The sequence below is a fragment of the Lampris incognitus genome, chromosome 11 (assembly GCF_029633865.1).
Source record: "Lampris incognitus isolate fLamInc1 chromosome 11, fLamInc1.hap2, whole genome shotgun sequence".
Lineage (NCBI taxonomy): Eukaryota > Metazoa > Chordata > Actinopteri > Lampriformes > Lampridae > Lampris > Lampris incognitus.
The window spans coordinates 57,904,718-57,919,422 of NC_079221.1; the positions used below are offsets into that span (position 1 = coordinate 57,904,718).

Consider the following 14,705-nt stretch of genomic DNA (forward strand, 5'->3'; position numbering starts at 1 on the left):
AGCCTGACAGTCAAACACAAACAGTTCACATAATGTAAAGGCTGGCTGGAATGATCAGCTGAGGCTAGGCCTGTCTGGCAGACTGAGAGGCAAACACGAACAGTTCACATTATGTAAAGGCTGGCTGGAATGATCAGCTGAGGCCAGGCCTGTCTGGCAGACTGAGAGTCACACACAAACAGTTCACATAATGTAAAGGCTGGCTGGAATGATCAGCTGAGGCTAGGCCCGTCTGATAGCCTGACAGTCAAACACAAACAGTTCACTTAATGTAAAGGCTGGCTGGAATGGTCAGCTGAGGCTAGGCCTGTGGCAGACTGAGAGGGAAACACGAACAGTTCACATAACGTAGAGGCTGGCTGGAATGATCAGCTGAGGCTAGGCCTGTCTGGCAGACTGAGAGGCAAACATGAACAGTTCACATAACGTAAAGGCTGGCTGGAATGATCAGCTGAGGCTAGGCCTGTGGCAGACTGAGAGGGAAACACGAACAGTTCACATAACGTAGAGGCTGGCTGGAATGATCAGCTGAGGCTAGGCCTGTCTGGCAGACTGAGAGGCAAACATGAACAGTTCACATAACGTAAAGGCTGGCTGGAATGATCAGCTGAGGCTAGGCCCGTCTGGTAGCCGGACAGTCAAACACAAACAGTTCACTTAATGTAAAGGCTGGCTGGAATGATCAGCTGAGGCTAGGCCCGTCTGGCAGCCTGACAGTCACACACAAACAGTTCACATAATGTAAAGGCTGGCTGGAATGATCAGCTGAGGCTAGGCCCGTCTGATAGCCTGACAGTCAAACACAAACAGTTCACTTAATGTAAAGGCTGGCTGGAATGATCAGCTGAGGCCAGGCCTGTCTGGCAGACATGTTGACCAGAAGCCAGACAACCATCTGAAATATTTCAAAATTCTGTTTCAGCCCAAAAATAAGTGTATATTTCCAGCATTGTGTTTCTGTCTCCTTCCTGTCAGGTGATCCTGGTTTCAGCCAATAAGCTTACTCGGTACATTGAGCCATGTCAGCTGACTGACGAGTTTGGAGGGAGTCTGGACTACGATCACATCGACTGGCTCAACAAGAGACTGGTAACTAACTTAACAAACTAGCTGAACCAGGACTCAGCAGACTGGTGACCACAGTTACATACTGGTATATGATGAGTCTAGTTTCTGTTTGTAAAATCATTCGGTACCAGCCCACCAGCAACATGGGAACCTTTGATTTGATTTAAAAGCGCTGCTGTTAAATCTGTGTTAAGCGACATTTTTGATATCAATGGTGAATCAAATGACCCCATGGTACATGAAAGGACTGCAAGTCCTGCAAATCACACTGAGAATCAACACGGCAGTCTACCTTTCTTTAACCAGAGCCCCCGAAGGTACATTTGTAATTTGTGATATCGGGCTACACAAATAAAATGGACTTGACTTGGACAGGTACAACTGGGGAGAAAAATCCAAAATGGGCTAAAAAAGAAACCCTCATGGCTAATGAGAAGGGAGTCTGGATGTTTGTGCTCCATGTTTGTAATTTCATCAGCCAGGTGTTTTTCTTTTTTTATGAACTTCCGTATGTTCGAACATGGTATTTGTTATGGCCAGTCCATGACTCGCAGAGAAGTCCAATAACAAGGCACCGCTCGGCTTCCAATCGGCGAGGCCGTTCCTCCCAGTCACACCCCTCCAGGTTTCTCCATCATTGCCCACGTGAGCGTTGAAGTCCCCCAGCAGAACTATAGAGTCCCCAGGTGGAACCCTATCCAGGACACAACCCAAAGACTCCAAGGCCGAATACTCCAAACTGCTATTCAGTGCATAAGCACACGCAACAGTCAGAGCCTTCCCCCCCAGCAACCCGCAGTCACATCCAGATTCACATTCATATTCAGACAACTTTATTTATCCCAGAAGGGCATTTCAGTTCCAAAATCTACCCACACCATACACAACTCAGACAAGCGGCAATCATCAGTATATCAGAGACAACAGACTGATCAGTACGTGGGCAAGAGATGCACACTGGCACCCTCGTGTGGCCCTGCATGCAGACTCACGAGGACCTGGCGAAGGATAAAAATTCACATAAGTTAAAAGAATAAATAAAGTAAGCATCCCGAGATGCCTTGCACATCACATTCCACCACTACAGTCAGTGAACGTACAGACCCACAAGCCATGTGACCAACACACAAGGTATAAACCAACTGCTGTGGTGTAAAACACAATAAAGCATTCATTTAAAATGACTACTGTCGGCATTTAACAACCTGATAGTGGAAGGAATGAAGGACTTGGAGTAGTGATTTGTTTTGCTAGGGGGCACTTCAGTATAGCCCCGGCCCGAGCGCATTGCAGGGAATTGACTGGACAGGATGTGGTCAGATTGGTAATAATTCCTGGTGCTTTCTGGGCCACACACCTTTCTCCCAGAGGGAGCGCAAGTCTCTCTGCTGGATGTATAGAGTCCAGTCGTATAGAGGCGACCCTCTCATTCCCCGGGAGAACTCCAACATGGCGGTGCTCTACCAGGGACTTGTGAGTATCCCCACAGCCGCCCGGCGCCTGTCACCTTGGCCAAATCCGGAAAAGTAAGAGTCCACCTCCTTTCCAGGAATTTGTTACCAGAGCCTATGCTATGTGTGGAGGTGAGTCCAACTATATCTAGTTGGTACCGCTCCACCTCCCGCACCAGCTGCGGCTCCTTCCCTGCCAGAGAGATGAAATTCCATGTCCCGAGGACCAATATGCGATGCTGGAAGTCAGCACATCCCGGTGCACCCTACCCCAATGCTCATCCCTGCGGGTGGTGGGTCCATGGGGGTGATTATTATATTATTGTCATTATTATTATTTTTATAAGGCCACTTAATTTGTCATTGTACAGGTTGCAACGAAATGTGTTCTCTGCATGTAACCATCCTATTGTATTGGAGCAGAGGGCAGCTGCAGCACCCGGGGACCGACTCCGGTTCCTCTTTCCATTGCCTTGCTCAGGGGCACAGGCAAGGGTATTAACCCTGACATGCATGTCTTTTTGATGGTGGGGGAAACCGGAGCACTTGGAAGAAACCCACACAGACACAGGGAGAACATGCCAACTCCACCCAGAAAGAACCTGGGACGGCTTGGGGTTCGAACCCAGGACCTTCTTGCTATGAGGCAACAGTGCTGACCACTGGGCCACTGTGCTGCCCTCATTGATTACTGTTGTGGAAGTACACAGTAGAGGCAGATTGTATACCAAAAAGAAAAGGGGGGGGGTGTCATCTGAAGTTAGCTGAATGATCATATTGTGCTTTAGCAAAAGAAGGCCCGCCTCTCTCACTCCCATATGACAGATATGTTGTTGTACGCTCCGAACTGCCGTGCAAAAGATGTTCATTCGGAAGTGTACATCCACTGACAAGTAATGTCACAAGGCCCACCTAATTTTCTCTGTACTCGCCCACACTGTGATGTCTGCCTATGCTACAGTGTTGTGTAAATGTATGTGTGTATCCTTCAGCATTGTACATTCTAAAACAAAGTGTGTATACATAGTCATGCTTGCACATTTATACTGTGCAGCACCCCTCAGCAAAAATGTGTTTCCGTGCACATGTAGAAATACATATGAAGTTAGCAAGTTCTTATGCTAACATGTATGTTAGCATAAGAACTGTGCAGATCCACTGCACACATTCGGAAAAAATAGCACAACGTCGGTGTTACTTTTAAATTCCCTATGAACATTATCCAGCTGAAATATGGATGGTGAGCACGTTGTTTAGTCTACCTGAGCCACTGTAGAGACAGGAAGGGAGGGATGTGAGACAGGAAGGGAGGGATGTGAGACAGGAAGGGAGGGATGTGAGACAGGAAGGGAGGGATGTGGAGACATGAAGGGAGGGATGTATAGACAGGAGGGAGGGATGTGGAGACAGGAAGGGAGGGATGTGGAGACAGGAAGGGAGGGATGTGAGACGGGAAGGGAGGGATGTGAGACAGGAAGGGAGGGATGTGAGACAGGAAGGGACAGGAAGGGAGGGATGTGAGACATGAATGGAGGGATGTAGGACAGGAAGGGAGGGATGTGAGACAGGAAGGGAGGGATGTGGAGACAGGAAGGGAGGGATGTATAGACAGGAGGGAGGGATGTAGAGACAGGAGAGGAGGGATGTGAGACAGGAAGGGAGGGATGTGAGACAGGAAGGGAGGGATGTGAGACAGGAAGGGACAGGAAGGGAGGGATGTGAGACATGAATGGAGGGATGTGAGACAGGAAGGGAGGGATGTGGAGACAGGAAGGGAGGGATGTATAGACAGGAGGGAGGGATGTAGAGACAGGAGAGAAGGGATGTGAGACAGGAAGGGAGGGATGTGAGACGGGAAGGGAGGGATGTGAGACAGGAATGGAGGGATGTGAGACAGGAAGGGACAGGAAGGGAGGGATGTGAGACATGAATGGAGGGATGTAGAGACAGGAAGGGAGGGATGTGAGACAGGAAGGGAGGGATGTGGAGACAGGAAGGGAGGGATGTATAGACAGGAGGGAGGGATGTAGAGACAGGAGAGGAGGGATGTGAGACAGGGAGGGACAGGAAGGGAGGGATGTGAGACATGAATGGAGGGATGTGGAGACATGAAGGGAGGGATGTATAGACAGGAGGGAGGGATGTAGAGACAGGAGAGGAGGGATGTGAGACAGGAAGGGAGGAATGTGGAGACAGGAGGGGAGGGATGTGTAGCAGCGGTCTAGCGGTCAGAAAATCACTTAATGTAGCTTTAAGATAGTCACATAGTCCACTTGGCTATAGGACATGTCATAAGCAGTGGAAAAGATGGTCTGCAGTCTTCAAAACAGCTGTGATGAAGAATAATGATGACATGATAAGTAGTACACATAGTAGTACACAGAGTAGTAGCTTTACTATAAGCAGGCTGATTGTGTCAGCTGTTAACTGGTAATGACTGCCTATCCTCTGTAGGCTACAGCCACGCCACACACACACACACATACACACATACAGTGCATCCTGAAAGTATTCCCACCCCTTCACTTTCCCCACATGTTGTTATGTTACAGCCTTATTCCAAAATGGATTAAATTCCTTTTTTTCCCTCATCAATCTACACACAATACCCCATAATGACAAAGTGAAAAAGGTTTTGTAGAAATTTTTGTAAATTTATTAAAAATAAAAAACTGAAATATTGCATGTACATAAGTATTCACACCCTTTGCTATGACACTCAAAACGGAGCTCAGGTTCATCCTGTTTCCACTGATCATCCTTGAGATGTTTCTACATCTTGATTGGAGTCCACCCGTAGTAAATTCAATGGATGGGACATGATTTGGAAAGGCCCACACCTGTCTATATAAGGTCCCACTGTTGACAGTGCATGGCAGAGCAGAAACCAAGTGTGTGTGTGTGTGTGTGTGTGTGTGTGTGTGTGTGTGTGTGTGTGTGTGTGTGTGTGTGTGTGTGTATATACAGCATCCTGATGGCTCAGAGATGTGTGTTGGCTGTGTTGAATATTCCCAGTATTAACATATAACACAATGCACAGCTTTCTGAATGGTTGCTTGGTAACAAGGACATGGTTTTTTAAATCTTCTCTCCCTGTTTGTGCTGTTTGGTTTCAGGTGTTTGAGAAATTCACCAAGGAGTCGACGTCTCTGCTGGATGAACTGTCAATCATCACCGACAGCAACAAGAGCAGCTCTGTGGACAAGGACAAGTTAGTTACACACACACACACACACACACACACACACCGCTGATGTAGATGTGATATGAGCATGTGGTGTGGGTTTTAGTGAGTCAGGAGGAGTTGTACCACCCTGTCATCAGCTGCTGCGTACCTGAACATAGGTTGACCCAGTGTCTGTTTAACATAGCAGGTTAGGTTGAACTAGAGCTGTCTGTTTAACATAGCAGGTTAGGTTGACCCAGAGCTGCTGTTTAACATAGCAGGTTAGGTTGACCCAGCGTGTCTGTTTAACATAGCATGTTCGGTTGACCCAGAGCTGCTGTTTAACATAGCAGGTTAGGTTGACCCAAAGCTGCTGTTTAACATAGCAGGTTAGGTTGACCCAGAGTGTCTGTTTAACATAGCAGGTTAGGTTGACCCAGAGCTGTGTTTAACATAGCAGGTTAGGTTGACCCAAAGTGTCTGTTTACCATAGCACGTTCGGTTGACCGAGAGCTGCTGTTTAACATAGCAGGTTAGGTTGACCCAGAGCTGCTGTTTAACATAGCAGGTTAGGTTGACCCAGAGCTGCTGTTTAACATAGCAGGTTAGGCTGACCCAGAGCTGCTGTTTAACATAGCAGGTTAGGTTGACCCAGAGCTGCTGTTTAACATAGCAGGTTAGGCTGACCCAGGGCGGACTGTTTAACATGCAGCCATAGCAGGTTAGGTTGACCCAGAGTGTCTGTTTAACATAGCAGGTTAAGTTGACCCAGAGCTGTCTGTTTAACATAGCAGGCATAGCAGGTTAGGTTGACCCAGAGCTGCTGTTTAACATAGCAGGTTAGGTTGACCCAGAGCTGTCTTGTTTAACATAGCATTTTCGGTTGACCCAGAGCTGCTGTTTAACATAGCAGGTTAGGTTGACCCAGAGCTGCTGTTTAACATAGCAGGTTACGTTGACCCAGAGCTGTCTGTTTAACATAGCAGGTTACGTTGACCCAGAGCTGCTGTTTAACATAGCAGGTTAGGTTGACCCAGAGCTGTCCGTCTGTCCTTTTTCAGATCAGCTGATTCCAGCTTCCTGCCATCGTTTGATCCTGAGACGGTCCTGCAGACCGGTAAGATATTCACACACGCCATCTGGTTTCATCTGCTGGTTTTCAAACGGGTCTCTGCTATTTATTTATTTGTTGATCATTTTATTTGATTTGATGTTTTATTTTGTGTAGAACTTTTTCACTCTACACAGAAATGGCTTCATATACTTGTCAGTAGTTATGGTAGTAATATTAGTATTACAGGCGATAGAGTAGTAGCAGTAGTATTAGTATTAAAGGTGGTAGGGTAGTAGCAGTAGTATTAGTATTACAGGTGGTAGAGTACTAGTAGTAGTAGTAGTAGTAATACAGGTGGTAGAGTAGTAGCAGCAGTAATAGTATTAAAGGGGGTAGAGTAGTAGCAGTAGTATTAGTATTAAAGGTGGTAGAGTAGTAGCAGTATTAAAGACGGTAGAGTAGTAGTAGTAGTAATAGTAGTAGTAGTAGCAAGTATTGAGAGGTTTGAGACTATGTGAAAGCAGTAAAGTTCTAAAACAGAATCATGGTCAGAACTGCTAAACATTCAGTATCCACCCCCCACATGGCTCTGTGTGTGTGTGTGTGTGTGTGTGTGGGGTGAAAGAAGCCTTTGTTTGTGGTACCAATCTCCTGTGTCTACTGTTGACTTATCTCTCGCTGTGTCTTTTTATCTGTCTCTCCGTCTCTCTCAAATTCAAATTGAAGTGGCTTCATTGGCATGACGTAACACTGTACATATCATCTTCTGCTGTAATTTATGTTATGACTTATGAATGAAAGCGAATGAATGACATGAATGAATGACAATATTGTTTAGATATTAAGAAAATAATAAAAATCAAATTCTTGTTCAATAACTTTTTTTCTTTCAGTCTTAATCAAAAGTTAAATTTTACTGTTGTAAACCAATGAACAGTTAAACCTCCCAGAAAGAAATGCCTTTATCCTTGACTTGATACTCATCGATCCGTGTGAAACACTCACATAAACAGTTGAAACAAAACAAAAATTGGGTACCCAAAAAAATATTAAAGCGCTCGATATCAAAGAAATATGTTCTCTGATACTCAAGTGACCCGAGAACAGACGTAGGTGATGGTGGCCAACTCGTCTTGAGTGTCCAAAGAGAATAATGTTATCTACTCAGCTCCTGTCCCATCCATCAGCTAGCAAGAAAACATGGCAGAGAGCGGTGACTTGAAAATAAGAGAGGTTAGACACTGGCAACACTTGGCTAAGTCTTCTCTCTTCTCTACCATTTAGTCAAGTGAACTCTATCCCCTGTCTACCCTACAGGGCAGACAGGAGGCTGGGGAGTGAGAGGCAGGAGAAATAGACCAGGTTGTGAAAACAGAAAGAGACCGAGACCAGCGAACATAAGGAAAACAGACGGACTGAGCAGGCAGGAGAGGGAGGTGTTCGGGTTGAGCAGGTTAAAAAAGGTGATCACGATGAGAAGGTAACAGAATTTGAGCAGGTAGAAGTTGATGGCCAGGATGAGCAGGTAGGGGAGGTTAAACAGAATAAAAAAGAAAACAGTGACAGCAGGGAGTATAGCAAATTGGCTGGGCAAGATATGAATTGATTCCGAATTGTCGGAAGAAGCAAATACAGCAGACTGCTATTAGAGTGGCAGAGTCTGTACTTGAGGAAGAGATGCTGTTGGATGATGAAATAAAATCAAAAGCGTCTATTAAAAGGAAGCCCATAGAGGGTAGACAGGAAAAGTTAAAAGCAAAGAGGATTTCAAAAGGTAAAAAGCCATCCTCTTTATCTGAGGAGGACACAGAAGAAAGTGGCTGTGAGTTAGGTTCCATTCCTCATACACAGGTGGACACGGAAGGGAGCCATGCTTTCCTGAAAATCACAAAATTTTTACAGATTATCAAGGGTTTGAGCTATTCTCTTCCAAACCCACTGAATATGGGACAAAATAGGATGTGACCGATACTGTGGAGCTAGTTTGGCTGCGATATAGTTCATGGGTGTAAGAGGAGTGCAAATGGTGATGTCAAGATGGAGCCACAGGGGAGCCCTGTCCGGGGGCAAGGACCACTGTGCCATATGCCTGAGAGTGAAGCGCAGTGGTAAAATAACAGGTTAGGCACCCCAAGGCCTCCTTTGTACACTGGCCTCTGCAGTTTTCGCAGGCTCATTCTTGGGTGTTTATTGTTCCATAAGAATTTATTACAAAGTTGATCAAATTGTTTAAAGAAGTGCAGTGGGATTCGGATCGGGAGAGCCTGCAGTAGGTAGTTGAATTTTGGAGCACAATTCATTTTAAGGATGTTTGCCTGTTACATTGGAGACCAACACTCTATATCAGCCCACAGTTTGTCCATTAGGGGGTCAATGTTTGTTTTAATCAAGTCAGACAGTTGGGGGGGGGGGGGGCGTTATTCTAAGGTAATTGATGCCTTTCTTAGGCCAAGCAAAAGTGCCTGATTGGAAGAGGTTTTTGGGCTAGTATGGCATAAGAGGGAGAGCCTCAGACTTTGTCCAGTTCACTTTATAACCTGAAATGGATGATAACTTGTCAATAATTTTAAATAGGGAGGAAAGAGAGCGTTCAGGATCAGACATAAACAAAAGAATGTCATCTGCATACAACATCAGTTTATGACATTTGTCACCAATTTGAATGCCTGGAAATGTAGGTTCTTTACGGATAACCACTGCTAATGGTTCTAGTGCAGTGGCGAAAAGCAGAGGGGAGAGAGGGTCTTCCTGCCTGGTGCCTCGTCCGAGTTCAAATGAGGGAGCGATTATGTCGTTGGTGAACACAGATGCCTTGGCATGAGACCAATCCAATCTATGAACTCCTTGCTAAAACCAAAACGTTCCAGGGTGGAGAGCAGATATTGCCACTCCACCCTGTCGAATGCCTTTTCGGCATTCAGCGAGATGGCAGCCATAGGAGAGGTGTTATCCTGAGTAGCCCACATAATATCTACAAATCTCCTAATGTTGCCTGCTGAGGAGTGGGAGCGTATGAAACCACCCTGGGTCAGGATGGATCAAAGAGGTTATAACCCTGTCCAGCCGATTAGCTAAAATTTTAGATAGTATCTTACTGTCACAGGAGGTCAAACTATTGGGTCTGAAATTTTTACAATCTAAAGGGTCCTTCCCTTCTTTCGGAATAAGGGTAGTAATGGTCTCTGATAGAGAGGGGGGAAGTTTTCACTTCTCTAGAGCTTCATTATAGGTGTCTAGGAGTAACGGTGCTAGTTCCTAGGCGTAAGCCTTGTAGAACTCAGCTGTGTAGCCGTCAAAACTTGGTGCTTTACTTGAGGGTAGGTGCTTGATAACGTCAGTTATCTCCTCAATAGTAATGGGTGCATCAAGATGTTTAAGCTGGTCCTCTGACAACAATGGAAGATTGAGGGTTGACAGAAATTAAGTAATGTCATTTTTGTCCACTTCTGACTCAAGAGGTGTAAAGTTTTACATAAAAATCTCTAAAAACCACATTTATCTCCTTGGGATCAGACAGAAGACGCCCATCTTCCCTCCTAATGGCTGGAATAGTGCTCATTGCTTCTTTTTGTTTAATGTATTTGGCGAGTAGTCTACCAGCCTTATCACCCTCCTCAAAATATTTCTGTCTGGCCCAAAAGAGAGAGAATTCTGCCCTGTGAGTCATAATTGAATTAAACTCATACTTCAGTCTAGTCAACCTTGTAAGATTTTCTGGGGATGTGTTTTTTTTTTTTTTTTAAAGTTTGACTGCAATTCTGATCTTTTTTAAGCACCTTAAGTTTTGCATAATTTTGCTTCTTCTTATATGAAGAGTATTGAATTGTGACCTCTCAAAAAAGGCTTTCAGAGTCTCCCAGGCTACTCCTGCCAATGGAGCTGTTGGATTAATTTGTGATCTAAGTGATTCCTTAAAGGTCTCGTCTAATGGATGGCTAGAGTTTAATCTCCATCTACTTGATTTAACTGGCCCGTTAAAGGACAGTGCATGAAGAAATATTGGACTATGTTCTGAAAGAATTATATTACCAATGTACCCTCAATGTACCAATACCCTCATTTGATTTTTAACATCTGCCTGCACATTGTTTTTAATGACAATAAATTGAATTGAATTGAATGTTGCTTGATACTATAGCGGGTATTAGCGACTGAGATACCAAAAAGAAATCTACCCTGGAGAGTGAGCTATGGGGTGGAGAGAAGAATGTATAATCCCTTGACAATGGGTTTTATAGCCACCAAACATCTATCGGACCAGATGCCTTGGACATATCTTTGAGCACCGCATGCGCTCTGAAGGTGCGGGCTGATGGAGAGCTACGATCTAGTATTGGGTCCATTACTTCATTAAAATCCCCACCCATGATAATTGGATAGTCTCCCATATCATTTAGTTTCTTCTCAAGTAGTCCAAAAAATGCAGGATCGTCTATCTTTGGAGCATACACATTTGCTAGTATGATGCTATTACCCTGGATCTCACAAAGCATCAACAGAATTCTCCCCGCCTCATCTGCACTCTTTCTTATGTGTTTGAATTGTACTTGCTTATTAATTAATGTTGCTACCCCTCTGCTCTTGCTACTGCCACAAGCAGCCTCCACAAAGCCCACCCAGTCACTACAAAGCTTCTGGGATTCTTGTGCTAGTAAATGGGTCTCCTGCATAAACACCATGTCACATTTCTTGGATTTAATGAAAGTTAATACTTGCTTCTTCTTAATTCTGTTATGGAGGCCTCTGACGTTCTAGCTCATAAACTTCAAACCGCTTTACTACTGATTGAGATAATGTAAAGTAAGTGTTATACAAGTTTTGCTGTAAGTTTCATAATGACCTATTTATGCATGACATCACAAAAAAATGAGACAAAAAACAAAGAAACTCTAAACATACATATATAATAAAAGCTACAAAATAGTCAGTTTGGTCTGTGACTCTCTAACTTGAAGCCGCGGTAAACAGTGCCCCGCCCACCCCGCTCCTGCGCTCGTGTCCGATATCCGGGAGCACAGATAATACATCCTCCTGTCTGTCTGTCTGACACAAGTGTGACCATACCATTGGTAACAAAGAGCGTGACATGTTGAACTTGGGCAATTATTTACACATTAGACCGAACTAGTCTATACGAAAAAATAATAAAATAAACTGTTAACCCAAGACAGTTATCCTGCGCAGTATTCGTTGTCTGGACAGTGACATTTTTGGACTGTGTTGCAAATTTATTGAATGCAGTTTTGTTGACTGTTCATGTGTTGTTGTTGTTTTGTTTTGTTTTTTGCTTTGATCTCGCCATCGTTTGTTTTTTGTTTTTGGTGGAGTCGTTTTCTTTTGGATATGTGTTTTTTGTCTTTTGTGTTGCACTGCTGTGAGCTGGGAGAAACGAAATTTCGTCCCTTTTGTGTATGAAAGTACATGACTGAGGTGACAAATTGTTTCTGATTTCTGAACACGCCCGTAGTAGGAACCAACATGCTTTGTATACTTCATACTTTGTATAGATAAAGATAGATTTGTATAGATAAAACGTACTGCTTCACCTCCAAAATCTAACGTTACATAATGGGAATTGGTAGCGGTATTATGTCGCCCAATAAAGGTTTTACTGACCTCACCGTGGTTTCTCTGCCCTGAAAAGCAAAATCAACCTCCATGAAAAGCAGGTCATTTAAAAAGCGTCCACATTTCTGGAGCGGTGAGGCGCGAAACACCATTAACCCAAAGCAAAGGAACCCCCAGGTTATCCAAGGGAGCGAATATAGGCCAGGGCCTTTTTATGGTCATCAAATCGGTGAGGATCCTGCACTGATCTGACGGTGAGTAGTGCTGGGTAGTCGAGAGAAAATCTCAGGTGTTTTTCATGGAGCATCTTCTTGCACTTGTTGAACTTTATGCGCTTCTCATTAACCAACTTGGAGCAGTCGGCAGAGGCCACGATGCGGTGCCCCTTCCAGATAACATGACCCAACTGGCGTGCAGCCTCTGCGGTGCGGTTCCAATCCTGGAATCTCAGGAACCTGGCAATGATGGGTCTCGGTGGCGAGGCTTGATTAGGAAATTGGCTTTTGTGTAATGCCCCAATCCTGTGTGCTGTCAATTTCCAGTCCCCTTGGGAAGTTGATGCTCAATATCTCAGGCAAAATTTTGCCTAGGAATGACAGGGCATCTCCTTCTTCGCTGCCCACTGGAAATCCAATGAAACGTAAAGTATTCCTTCGCTCCCGGTTCGCTCCCGGTTCTTCGTTAGCATCCTCCAGGAGAAATGCGGTTGGTAATTTCAGCCAGTTTGCTGTCTGTAGCTCTTGTTGTCACCCATATAGCTTCTAGCTTCTTGTCATGGGCCTCAGACTTTTCCAAGATTAATGCAGTGAGTTTAGCAAACTCTTTGGCCACTTCACCAGAGATGGAGCTAGCAACGGGTGTATTGGTGTTTCATGTGTTGCGAGACGGCGATGCCCTCTGGTTAGCTTGAGTAGCGTTAGCCGCTTCGTTAGCCTTCACCCCGCTGGGGCCAGTTTTGGAGGGATTCGCGGAATTTCTCGTAGCGTTTGGCATCGTAGCACTATATTGCCAACTTCTTGCTCAATAAGTCAAAGGAAATTGGCTTTTTGTCAGTTTTCAAAGGTAACTATTTGCCGGGTGGGACACAGCTCTTCCTCATGCAGCCATTCTCGTCAACCAGTCACGTGACTCCCTTTTTGGATCATTTTTTTGTTAAATAGAGTTGTTTTAAAATTCAATTCTCTCTGTCTGTCTGTCTGTCTGTCTGTCTCTCCCTCTGTCTGTCTGTCTGTCTCTCTCTCTCTCTCGCTCTCTTTCTCTTTCTCTCTAGGTCATGAATTGCTGTCAGAGCTGCAGCAGCGGCGTTTTAATGGCTCAGAGGGGGGAGGAGGAGTAGGACAGGGAGGTGAGGAAGGAGTGACAGATTAACAGATGGATGGTCTGCTGACAGCAACCCCTGTAGAGATCAGTGGGGATGGATGGATGAATGGAAAGATAGTATGGATGCATAGATTGATGGATGATAGATTGATGAATAATAGATGACTAGATGGATGGATGGATAGATAGATAGATGGCTGAATAGATGGGCAAAGGATATTGGTGTGTGTGTCCTCCAGGTCCAGCCTGGTGTCCTATGGAGGAGGAGCTACTGGCTCAGCCTCAGGTTATGAAGCTGCTGGACTCTCTCAGAGAACAATACACCAAATACCAGGAGGTCTGCAGACAGCGAAACAAACGCACTCAGCTGGAGGAGATCAACACCAAGGTCATGCAGGTAGGACACACACACACACACACACGCACTGAGACTACCACTACTACTACTACTACTTGGCTGCTCCCAGTATGCTATTCTATACTGTGTATGTATTATAGAGAGTCAACTATATATTATCTAAAACTATATTTATTTATGCAAAACTATTTATGAATCAGTATGTATGTACAACAATGTAAAGGTGTGCCTATCAACATTACTACTACTACTGCTGCTACTATTACTACTATATTACAAATTTTATATAATTACAATTTTGCTTGCTTCCTTACTACTACTGCCACTACTACTACTACTACTACTACTTCTTTTGGCTGCTCCCGTTAGGGGGCGCCACAGCGGATCATCCGTTTCCATCTCTTCCTGTCCTCTGCATCTTCCTCTGTCACACCAGCCACCTGCATGTCCTCCCTCACCACATCCATAAACCTCCTCTTTGGCCTTCCTCTTCTCCTCTTCCCTGGCAGCTCCATATTCAGCATCCTTCTCCCAGTATACCCAGCATCTCTCCTCCACACATGTCCACACCATCTCCATCTTGTCTCTCTCGCTTTGTCTCCAAACCGTCCAACCTGAGCTGTCCCTCTAATATGCTCCTTCCTAATCCTGTCCTTCTTCATCACTCCCAGTGAAAATCTTATCATCTTCATCTCTGCCACCTCCAGCTCCTCCTCCTGT

At 44.9% G+C, this 14,705-nt stretch overlaps 1 protein-coding gene across 1 annotated transcript in view; it reads left to right on the forward strand.

Annotated features, from left to right (window-relative positions):
• The window catches only part of sestd1 (SEC14 and spectrin domains 1), a 63,480-nt gene that overhangs the window by 17,036 nt on the left and 31,739 nt on the right, over positions 1–14,705 (forward strand). Inside the window, exons 6-10 of the mRNA XM_056289263.1 lie at positions 976–1,089; positions 5,636–5,730; positions 6,747–6,802; positions 13,578–13,652; positions 13,867–14,024. Of these exons, the coding sequence (XP_056145238.1) occupies positions 976–1,089; positions 5,636–5,730; positions 6,747–6,802; positions 13,578–13,652; positions 13,867–14,024 (498 nt within the window). The remainder of the gene's footprint in view (positions 1–975; positions 1,090–5,635; positions 5,731–6,746; positions 6,803–13,577; positions 13,653–13,866; positions 14,025–14,705) is intronic.